Consider the following 12,315-nt stretch of genomic DNA (forward strand, 5'->3'; position numbering starts at 1 on the left):
CTTTTATCTAACTTGATGTTATGATATCAGTCCACTGTGTTTAAATCACCCATTTCATTGGTGTATTATTCTACTACAGTAAAATGCAGTTTTGTTTTGAATGTATATATGTACAACTATTTGTACATAGTTTCAGATTGGGATCTGGAAGAGCCAGGTTTAAATCACCTCTCTGCTTTGGAAGCTCACTGGATGACCTTGGGCCAGTTATATATTCTTGGCCTAACTTACCTCACAAGCTTGTTGGGAGGATAAAATGGAGGAAAGGAGAATTATATCAGCTACTGTGGGTCCTTATTGTGGAGAACTACAGGGTATAAATGAAGTAAATAAATAATATAGTTGAAGATGAGAACAGATTAAAAAGCAGCTTGCTGAATGGCTGAGGCAGGGAAAGGTGGAGAGGATACAGGGGTTGCTAGGAGGAGGGAAAGAGGAAGTAGTCTGGGGAGGAGAATCCTGGGGAAGGTGAGTTCCCACTTGCAGGTTTCCTTCCATACAATTTCCTCCTAGTGGCTGGCAGCTATAACTTTCCTGGGTAGAGGCTGCTGGGAAAAGCGAGGAATGCTAAAAACTGGGAGGCAGGTAAAAGTATGTTGGCTGTTAGATAGCTAGGAAAGAAGGAGGCAGAAAAAGTTAAGAGGCTATAGGGGTTTTCAGGAAGAGAAAGAGGAAATAATAGGAGAAGGATTTCCCTTCACAAGTACTTGTAGGTCTCTTTCCTGTTTTATACTTATTTAAGAACTTATTGATGGAAAAAGCCAATTATGTTTTCATTTTAAGGTGAATTACTTTTCCACTTCATATGCTAATCAGCAATTACCACATTAAGAAAGAAAACTCATTTAAATGGTGCCCTGGGTATGAAGGCAGCATAAAAATGTTACAAATAAGTTAATATAAACAGTTAACATGAAATATAATAAAGATATGAATATCTTGTTGACAGTATAATACAAATATCAATATGTAAATGTTTATTTGTGTTTAGGCGGCAGCCCGTGAGTCCTCCTCCACCTCCAAGACCTATCTCCCCACCACATACCTACGGTTATATTTCAGGACCTCTTGTATCAGACATGGATACAGATGCACCAGAGGAGGAAGAGGATGAAGCAGACCTAGAAGTTGCAAAGATGCAAAGTAGAAGACTTCTTTTTCGTGGCCTTGAGCAGACACCTGCTTCAAGTGTAGGAGATCTGGAGAGCTCTGTGACAGGTTCCATGATTAATGGCTGGGGATCAGCCTCAGAAGATGACAACATATCTAGTGGACGGTCTAGTGTTAGCTCATCTGATGGATCCTTTTTTACAGATGCAGATTTTGCACAGGCTGTTGCAGCAGCAGCAGAATATGCTGGTCTTAAAGTAGCAAGGCGTCAAATGCAAGATGCTGTAGGAGGTGAGTTTTTCCCATTCATATATTTAGCCAGGGAATTCTATCAGAGAAACAATTAACAATTAATTGAAAAATATCCAATTAGGCATACAACTTTGTGACTACCAACGAAGGTTAAAATGATTCTTATAGAAATATTCTGTTCACACAAAATATTATATCCCTATGTGAACTAGAGTTAAACCCCTATTTTAAAAAGCTTTTTCCATGCATATATGTGCACTTTCAATTAAGTAATGTAAAATTTCATTAATTTGTTTTACTATGTATGTGCACTAAGGCTGTAATCAAAAAGAACAATTGTATAACAAAATATGCAAAAAGGAGAAGCAATATATTACAAAATTGGTGTTAAATGAAGAGAAATAAAGAAAATACAGTGACAAATAATACCACTCCACTTTCTTAACCTATATCTTTATTCTAACATTACTAAAGAATCAGAAATAATACGTGTAAAAATACAAATACTCATACCCTTGGATCTTAATTACAGTCTTTTCTTTAATTATTTCCTTTTGCTGCTGTTTTTATTTTTCTCAGTTCACCATTTCCTCTGTAATGATGTGGTAGTAGGAACTGGATCTATCACTACAGATAGATGGGCCCAGCTACATTGACCCACCACTGTGCAGTTTATGTTTGTCTATCTTTGTGGGAGAGTTCATCGTTAATTGTTTCTCTTTCGATCTTCAAGAAATGCCTCTGGCTCCTTCTGGGCTTTACTTGGAAGCAAAACAGATGTGAAGCAGGGATTCTGAGATGGGATCTACTAACCTTTTTTAATATAAAAGAGTCAGTGGGGGTTGATCTTTTTTTCCCCAACATTGTTTTCTAATGTGCATCATCCTCATCAAACAGTGGGGGAGAAACACAGATATATGTCTTGTGTCTGGATTGCTGTGGGTTTTGCTGTAGGAAAGTGGTCTGAGGAGGTTAAACATCCTTTACAACTGCTTCTTCCATCAGCATCATCAAGGTTGTCATTCTGTCTTATGATTGTTTTAAAGTCACAAATATAAATCTAGAACTTTCTATTTATAGTCAGGCAATAACATTGCAATGCTAATGTTTTCTCAGCTAACTCAACTGGAAAGTAAGAGAGTGCCATTTTCACAAATGTATTCTGTACAAGAACTTGCCAGTTGCTTACTACTTGCTTACTACTGGGGAGGCACTGTATATTTTGACAACATTGTAAAGATGTCATGGAAAAGCTCTGCTCCCAACAGTAAAGTTCACTTTCTAATACCATTACAACAGATTTTCTACTACTGCATGTTTGCTTGTCTCCTCCTGTAAGAAAAGCCTGTGTGGCATTTTTTTCTTTTCTCTATGCAGTTTGGGTGCCCTTCTGGAGAGCTTTTCAATTCAATGTACTTAATTCCAACAGGACCCTATCTTTAGATCCATAGACTAGAACCATGGACAGACAAGGCAGATCTTTCTACAAAACTGAAAAAAATAAAATCTGAAATCTTAAAATACTGGAATTTTTAAAGTCCACCAAAATGATTGAAGCAGTTCCTAGAGCTTTAAGGAAATAATACCATCAATGAATGTTGCTAAGTAACTACAATAGCATTAGAGAGGAGATGCTTGACATGCAGGTAGTCTCAAATTTAACCCTCAAATTGGGGAAGAATGGGGATTATGCCGCCTTTTTGTATGTTTTTATGCTATCAAGAGATTGTGATTGGTTTTATTGGGGTTTTAATCTGTTTTTGTGTAACCCGCCATGAGTCCACAGAAAGTGGTGGGATATAATGGAAGCAATAAATAAAATAAATAAAAATAAATAAGCTCCTGGAATCTCCATTGGGAAGGATCAGATAGCTGGTGATTTGAAAAAACTTCTGCCTGGGACCCTGAACAGCCTCTCCATGTCTGAGTGGACAGTACAGAGTCTGATGGACCAAGGCAGCTATAGGTATTTATTACCAGCCTTCAAGCCTTGTTTTCTGACAGTAAAATCCAGGGCAAAGGGGTAGGGCCATTTTCAGGGCTTTTTTGACCTTTGAGGGAAGATGCATCAGGGTTAGGTCTGGTCAGATAGCAACCAACAAAACAACTTGCTACCACACCACTTGCATGATTCACTCAGTCCCACCAGCTTGGTACTGTCCAGCAGCAGCCACCCCACAAAAGCCAGTGTGGTCAAGTCATTAAGTATTTTATATCCCCACTTTAGCATCCTGCTCACACAGTCCCTAATCTATCTCACAATTTAACAGGAGCCCTTACAGCACTGTGCTTTGAAACAATGCTTACTACTGCCCAGTTAAGTTGGTCTCCGACACCGAAGAACCAACAATATTGTATATGTGGTCAATTAATTGTGGAAGATTTGCCACAGTATATTCTTGAATGTTCTTTGTACTCACACCCTAGAGCTAAGTTTATAGATGGGGCTATCTGTAGCTTAAAACTTATCACTGCTTCAGATAAGTTCAAGTTTTTGGGGTCAGATACTGACTCTAGCATCTCTTGCAGAATGTCTTTTTGCTATGGTAGCAAAAAAACTAAGGCCCAGTATTACTTTGTCTAATATTTCTATTTAAGGTGGTTTTGGCCATTTTAAACATGTTCATAAAGAATGTTAATTCATATATATTACTTTATTTAGTATCTTGCACTTTGTATCTTTTTTCGGGGAGGGGGGTTAATTTTATTGGAATGTATTTTATTTTTGTGCATTTTGGATTTGCAAAGATCTGTGGTCATACGCAATGAAGTTTACTTACTTACTTACTATTATTGCCAGCTCCATGTTGGGAAATTCCTGGAGATTTGGGGAATGGAATGTGGGAATGTGGGGGAGGAACATTAATCAGGTATAATACCATAAGGCAGGCTTCCTCAACCAGGGTTTCATGAAAGTGGGGTTTCTTGATGGCCCTGGAACGGTTTCACAAATGGGTGGGAGTTAATTAATTTTTATATGTGCTAAACATTTATTAGGTATATGTCCATATATGGTCATGTCAGCACCCCCCCTTCCCAAAATGGCAAGTGATGGGCCTGAGAGTTCTGGAATGGGTGTGTACATTGCTATGTTTTCCAACCATATTATGTACAATCACACTATTCCTGGTGTCTCTCAAAGCCTGAAGAATGCTTCAGGGGTTTCTCAATTATAAAAAAAAGTTCAGAAAGGCTGTCATAGTGTCTATTCTTTCTAATAAATTATAGTTGCTATAACAATTAACCCACAACAAACAGCCAACCAATATAACTTGATTTTTTCTGGTAATTCTTCAGTACATATTAGTGAAATATATTTTTTTATTTTATTCATTCATTTCTTTTACAGTTGCATTTTTTTGCTTACAGCTTCTATTTTTATGACCTTGGGCCTTTATAATATTCCTATATTCCTTTAAAAAGAAATGGCATAGATAATCTTTAATGCTTTTAACGATGTTGGTCAATACCTAGGCTAAATGGTGGCTGTGAACCAAGAAGTCATCAGTTCACCTAGCCAGGTAGTTCATTTTGTAGTCTTGGACTTTACTAAGTCATTAGGATAAAGTGTTATCCTGTAATCAATAGAAGAAGTGAGATAGAAAAATAATAAATAAATCCAAGCAGATTCAAAAAAGTTGCTTCTGTATTATCTGTTCATTAATTCATTCAGTAGTTTCTTCAATAAAAAGTATACCATTCTTTTTTGTACAAATTAAATGCCAACTGTCGTATCTACAATAATAAACTATAGCTGATCTTATAATTCAGTAATCTTTAAAAGTCTGCTTAAGCAGTGGCAAGGGCATCCAGAAGTCATGGAACCTGACATAAAATGTGCCAACAAAAGCTGCTTCTTTATGAGAATGAAGCATGTTTATACCAACTCAGCTCTGACTGCTTTGATTGGCAGAAGCTCTCCGGAGTATTTTCTCCAGACTTTGTGTATAAGACCCTTTAACTGGAAAGGCCAGGAACTGAACCCATGACCTTAACAATGCAAAGCATGGGCTCAGCCACTGAACTATGGCCTCTCTCCTCCCTGAAGTGAGCCTTTAATGCCTGCACTGAAGTATGAGTGGATGAAGAAAAGGCAGAGAGACCTTGGATATAGGCACATAGATGGGTAGCTACGAATACGCTCAGCACATAGCTTAGAAGTAAAGCAGCCAGAAAGGTATGTTATATTCAACAATAGCAACCAGGGAAATGAAGATGGACTGCTAGACCAGATGCAGAAGGAAGATTGAGAGAGAATGCCGCTTTGATCTAAAGGCAGCCCTGTTTCTCTTTGCTGTATTTAACATATGCCTCTTAGACTTATATTCCAACCATTCCCTGCTAAGTGCAAAATAATCTCATTTAGTATTTGGGATGGGAAGGCCACAGACAGGCTTATGAACCAGAATTCAGCATGAACTGTCCCTGGTTCATAGCCCTTGAACCAATGTTTGAGGAAGGTGCCTTCCCCAAGCATTTACTGGACTTTTATCCAGTTTGGTTCAGCTGCTCAGACCATTTAAACCTAATAGCAATGCAGGGCAGGTCTGCCTGTCAGCTGTTAGATTTGAATGGCTGCAAGTAGGGTTGCACACTCCGGCGAGCACTGACACCCGAGGTGACAAGCGCCGCAGAGGGGGAGGGGTGATGGCAGCGCAGCAACTGGCACACCGCCGCCATTCCTCCATGCTATGGCGCTGGCCACCTCAGGCGTCCGTGATCTCCGAAGCAGCCAAAGCGCTCCAGAGCACGCAATCCTAGCTGGAAGCCATTTAACCCATCCATTTAACTCCCCTCCTGCTTCTAGGCGGTTCAAGGCGTGGGGAAGAAGCCGAACAGACTAGTGAAATGGCTCTCAGTTACCAGCTGACCGTCACACCTACCCAGCTGTTAGGTTCAAATGGCTGCAAACTGTTTAACCCATCCATTTTGCTCCCCCCTCTTCAAAGCAGGGGAAGAAAAACAGACCACTAAAATGGTTCACAGCCTTTTAAACCTCACTGTTTGGATTAACTGTCCACCAGCTGTTAAGTTCAAATGGATATGAGCCATTAAACATGTCCACCTCACTCTCTCCTGCTATAAAACAAAATGAATGGACTAAATAACTGCTAGTCATTTAACCCTTCCCATGTGACCCCCCCCCCTTCTCCAAATACAGTTCAGTTCTGGGTTCAGTTCGTGTTTTAGGTTTGTACTCCTTTATTATCTATTAGTTTGTGGGTATTTTACTATTTCCAATGTTGGAGAGTCTGACAGTGTTTGCTACTTCTTTTCTACCTCAATTAATATACATGCAATTCAGGTTCTTGATTTATGGAATTGGTTCTTGATTTTTGTATTACTCTGGAGGAAATATTGTCTTCTAATTTATATAATTATATATAATACAATACCAAACTTCAGCTGTGTCAGAATAATGATATTTGTGTTTACAAATGGAAAGAAAATGATGTTTCAAAAAAAAATCAGGGAACATATTTAAACATTAAATCTCTCTTTCTTTCCAGGCCGTAGACGTTATCATGCGTCACACTGCCCTAGACCCACTAGTCCTGTATCTACTGACAGCAATATTAGTGCTGCTGTAATACAGAAGGTTCGACCTGCCAAAAAGCAAAAGCACCAGCAAGGACATCTGCGCAGAGAAGTCTACACAGATGGTAAATGTCTTTAGATGTGCACTCTTCTAGTATGCATACAGAATAGTAGGAGTCCATGGCTTGTTCTTCCTCTTTTTATGCTCATTTAAAGCGGCACATTGAAAGCTTCATCATTGTTTTCATTGTCTAGTTAATCTTCTTTTATACATATACAGACCCACCATAATTCTCGAATCAGCTATTGGCTATCACGATTTTTGAGACCTGATATTGCAAATGGATACAACAGAGGAAAATAATACATTCATGAGATTAAAATCTTCATTAAAATAAATCCTCCATAGTGTCATTCTCCCCCATCAAAGGAACAATTTAGCATTCAAATAGCAAGCAGGAAAAAAAAATCATTGCTTTTTAATCCTAACCATACTATTGTTCCAAGCCGTTACTTTGTGCACCAAAAGGCAAAATCTAATCATCTCCTCTCATGCCTTCACACACAGTATCGACTCCTGCTGAAAAGGTAATGCTTGTATTCTCTGGGGAGTATAGAGGGATAATGCAAACATTGTGATGTTGGCTAGAGAGAGCCTTTAATGAAAATGCCTCAGGAGGGCCAGTTTTTATTAAACCACCACCTTTCAGTTTTACAAAACAACCAAAGGGCTTTGTTAGAAATTCATGTAGGATATATTCCCAAAGACTTTACCCGTCTTGTAAAGTTTTCTAAATTCACTAAAGAGGAAGGGGGGAAGTAGTAGAGGCATCATTCCCCCACCCCCTGCTTCTCAACAACAACAATCTGATTAGGACTTTCATTACCAGTCAGAAATTTTTCAAAGAGGGGCATCATTTGCCATTATCATATGAAAGCCTAATATTATAGATACTTATCCAGGGTTACAAGAAGGGGTTTTCAAGCCACTTCTCCCTGTGATTCCTACCACTTGACAGAAAAATTTAATACAAAGCGCACAGCATGATGAGCAAAAGTAATTTTGCAATGAGTGGTTGTCCATGCTATTATCTGTACTTTATTCTGAGTATTTTCTCTCTCTAGCATCTATCTGATATTAGACTACATTAAATACTAGCATGACACAATGCACCTGGGCCTCTTGGCTTCTGCCCAGGCTCCCTTTGTCATTGAAACTGAATTGTCAGAATATTATCTGATTTCAAGAGCTTATTAAAGCAGTTTTCTCTGTGTTTTTCTGTGTATAAAGGGAGAACACAAGGTGTAAATCTCAAAATTACACCAGTATTTCTACATTTACGGAACTTCCTGTAGTTCAAAAGAATTTAAGAATGTCTTCAGAAGTTTTATTATTTTAAGTAGTAAGGACTCCCAAGTGAAAAACAAGACTATGTATCAAACATTGGTCTGAAAACATTTATGCTGGAAAGAATACCTCAAGGCACTCTTGTCTGGATCTTTATTTGGTCATTTCCTCTTCTCTAAAATAGAAATAAAAATGCATTTAATAGCATATTGATTGCAAAAAAACCAACAAAAATTAACAGAATTTAGTAGCAACCTCACACTGTCTTCCAGATTATGCCAGGGACAAAAGACAAACACTTACAGGGACAGTATAATTACTGAAAGAGCTCAGTTGCTGCTGATGAACAAAGAGTATACTGCTTTTGGAACATGGTAGGCCTTCCTATGCAGAAGGATCAGTCCTGTTCAGCATGTGGGGCAGTCTTTTATATCCCATTACAAATACTAACAACTGCTGTATGGGGCCACTGTGTATCAGAATGATAATGAAAAATGACATGTACTATACACATTGCAATTATCTTTGGTGTGATACAACAGGCAGAATATTCCTAGGGTCATTTAGCATAACTTCAGAAACTGCATGGTCTCATTGTGTGTACCTTTAGGGTCCTTGTTCTGAGAGAGAAAATGACTTTTGGGCGAGATAAGTTAACAACATAGTTAACAACATAGTAGGTAATTATATAAAACTAGGAGCAAAGCCCGTTCTATCTAAGGGCGCTAGAGCTTGGCAGTAGGAAGAGGAAGAAGAGTTGTCCAGTGTAAGGGCATGGGGTTGAATGTGTGTGTTGTGTGGGAGGTTGTGGTGGCGTAGTGACAAATGAGGGCATGGGTGTGGAGATATGGGTGTCAAGATATCTGTGGTTTGCAATGTTTGTTGAGTATGGGAGAGGACTGACCTTTGGGAATTGTGGCATAGTGGTTACAGTTGAGCTTTCCAGAGACATGTCTTCAGATATGTGAAGGGGAAATCAGACTGGAGACTCTTCTTAAGGGAAGATTACATGGCAACCAATTCCTCCCAGTTCTGTGTCATTTCCCTACTTGTGTGAATTAGGCCACAGACACCGAAAAGTCCCCCTGCCCTAATACACATGGGGTAGTCACAGTACATAGGTGTCTACCCTGTTCCTTCTGTCTCCATTTTTTCACTGATGATAAAATGTTATGTGCCCACATGCTTCTTTCATGGTTGCTCCTTAGAAGAAGAACTGGATTTTTACTACCCAAATGAACGGGCTTTGTAACTAGTCAGTTATAAAACCAAGTTCTATATGCCTGCACATATCTTTGATGCTTACAACAGAACTGAAGGAAAGATATTGCCAAATAAAAATCCTGAAATACTGATACCCAAGAGTTATTGTGAAAAGTCATGACTGTTACATTTGGAACATATATAGGTCTTAAATTCCTAGGAAGATAAGAATCATAGAATCATAGAATCATAGAGTTGGAAGGGGCCATACAGGCCATCTAGTCCAACCCCCTGCTCAATGCAGGATTAGCCCTAAGCATTCTAAAGCATCCAAGAAAAGTGTGTATCCAACCTTTGCTTGAAGACTGCCAGTGAGGGGGAGCTCACCACCTCCTTAGGCAGCCTATTCCACTGCTGAACTACTCTGACTGTGAAAAATGTTTTCCTGATATCTAGCCTATATCGTTGTACTTGAAGTTTAAACCCATTACTGCGTGTCCTCTCCTCTGCAGCCAACAGAAACAGCATCCTGCCCTCCTCCAAGTGACAAACTTTCAAATACTTAAAGAGGGCTATCGTGTCCCCACTCAACCTCCTTTTCTCCAGGCTGAACATTCCCAAGTCCGTCAACCTATCCTCATAGGGCTTGGTCCCTTGGCCCCAGATCATCCTCGTCGCTCTCCTCTGTACCCTTTCAATTTTATCTACATCCTTCTTGAAGTGAGGCCTCCAGAACTGCACACAGTACTCCAAGTGTGGTCTGACCAGTGCCGTATACAATGGGACTATGACATCTTGTGTCATAGTCCCATTGTAAATAAATAGACACATGTGTAGCATATATTTTTTCTGTTCAGTCATGCCACTTCCCATGTGTTTCGAAACAAACAGCTCAGGTCATATATGACAGTTGCTTGAAAGCATCACTGATATCAAGTGAACAGCAAGTTGCCCTTGAAACCATCATTTGGGATTTCATAGAAATAAGTGCAAATAGGCATTGCTAAAATGTGTAATAATGCATTTTTATTTGTATCCTGTTCTTCCAAATGCTCAGTGGAAGTTAACAGCATTAAAGCATATACAAAGATTAGGAATGCAATACATTTCCCATTTTCTATAGCTCAATCAGCCTGGCTAGAATATCAAATGAGGAAGGTTTGGCAGGAACTGATCTTCCAGTTCCCTCCCCCTCCCCCCCCCCAGCAGTGAGGCCAGTGTTACTTTTGAATTTGACCGTAAGCCTAGTTGAATAGCTTGACCACAAGTCTGGTGGAATTTTGCAGGCCCTGGGAAACTGATTAAGATCTCTCAGGATCACGATGTCTTCTGGGAGTTCATTCCACCAGGCTGGGATCAGGTCCAAAAAGGCTATGGCCTTGGTCGAGGCCAACTTCACCTCTTTTGGGCTTGGAACCCTGTGCAGTTGTTGTTCCGAGGATCTCAGAACTCTTGTGAGTTCATAAGGAAAAGGCGGTCCCACAGATAACCAATGGATCTTTTACTTTTCCAACCTTTCTCAGTGTGTTTACATTTTATTTATTTGTTTGTTTGTTTGTTTATTTATTTATTGGACTTGTATACCACCGCTCCCAGCAAGCTGGCTTGCGGCAGTTCACAAACAGAAAAGAAACAATGTACAAGAAGTCACATCTAAAACATATCATAAACAATCTCCAGTAATCTTAAAACAATCCCCAGCACCATAAAATAGGCAGTATACACTATTAGTATTAAAACCTCCACTCATACATTGGACCACTGGTGTCGGTGTCAATGCTAATAATGACTGACAGTTTTTAATAAGATGACATGTGGTCCCTAATGCCCTCAATACTGTGCACAGGGACCAAAGCGAGGGGGGAGGGGATTAAGAGAGCAAATCTAAAATACAGGCTTGAGGCTTCTTTGAACCATTATGACTTTTTTGAATCATCTAAAGATTTCTTACTAATTACATATAAAAGAGGTTTGAAGTCAGACAAATATGAACACTAGCCTTTGGGATACAACCTATTATGTATTTTTTTCATTTACTTAATTTATACCCTGCCTATTTCACCAATTTATTATTCAACCTATACACCACCCCTCTCCACAAACAGGCTTGAGGCAGTTTACAGCAATAGCTTAAAACATTTATAAACAATTAAAATATAAAACTAAAAACTAACAAAGTTAGATTTTGCCCTCCCCCAGCCCCCCTAATGCCCTCCCCCAGCCAGCCTTCAATGTGGCCTGCAGAGTTGACTGTGGGCAAGGTAATATATTCCACACAGAAGCTTAAGAGGAGGAGGGAGGCCCACAAGATATAAGGCCACCATGGCCTCAACCATAGTCTGAAGAATACCATCGTATAGGCTCTGCAGAACTGTGATAACTCTGTCAGGGCCTTGACGCTGCGGCTAGGGCTGTAAAGCTTCTGGCTCAGTCAAGGTCAGGTGGATGTCTTTGGGACCAGGGATTACCAACAGATTGGTACTTGAACAAAGTACTCTCTGGGGAGCATGTTGAGAAAGATAGTCCCTCAGATACACAGGACCTAGACCACGTAGGTCCTTAAAGGTCAATACCAAAGGTCTGAACCAGAATTCCACCAGCAACCAATGCTGAAGAGCCATGGGATCCTCATGAGCTTGCATAGCTCTACTCTTTTCCATTGTATCCTCACAACAATCCTATGAAGTAGGTTAGGCTAAGACTATTTGATTGGTCACCAAACAAAACTCCATGCCAGAATTGAGATTGGAACCTGGGTCTCTTAGGTCCTAGTGCCTCTGAAGGCACTGAGGAATTGTTGAGTGCATTTTTAGGAGGAAGAAGAGGAGGAGGAGGAGGTGGTGGTGTTGTTGGTTCTTATATGC

The 12,315-nt window shown here is 39.7% G+C and overlaps 1 protein-coding gene across 5 annotated transcripts in view; it reads left to right on the top strand.

Moving 5' to 3' along the window:
- Positions 1-12,315, top strand: part of ROBO1 (roundabout guidance receptor 1) — a 795,752-nt gene that overhangs the window by 772,854 nt on the left and 10,583 nt on the right. For all 5 annotated transcript variants that reach the window (XM_077342368.1, XM_077342365.1, XM_077342367.1 and 2 more), the window contains 2 exons: positions 992-1,401; positions 6,873-7,025. In XM_077342368.1, coding sequence (XP_077198483.1) covers positions 992-1,401; positions 6,873-7,025 — 563 coding nt within the window. The remainder of the gene's footprint in view (positions 1-991; positions 1,402-6,872; positions 7,026-12,315) is intronic.

The sequence above is a fragment of the Paroedura picta genome, chromosome 6 (genome assembly GCF_049243985.1).
Source record: "Paroedura picta isolate Pp20150507F chromosome 6, Ppicta_v3.0, whole genome shotgun sequence".
NCBI lineage: Eukaryota > Metazoa > Chordata > Lepidosauria > Squamata > Gekkonidae > Paroedura > Paroedura picta.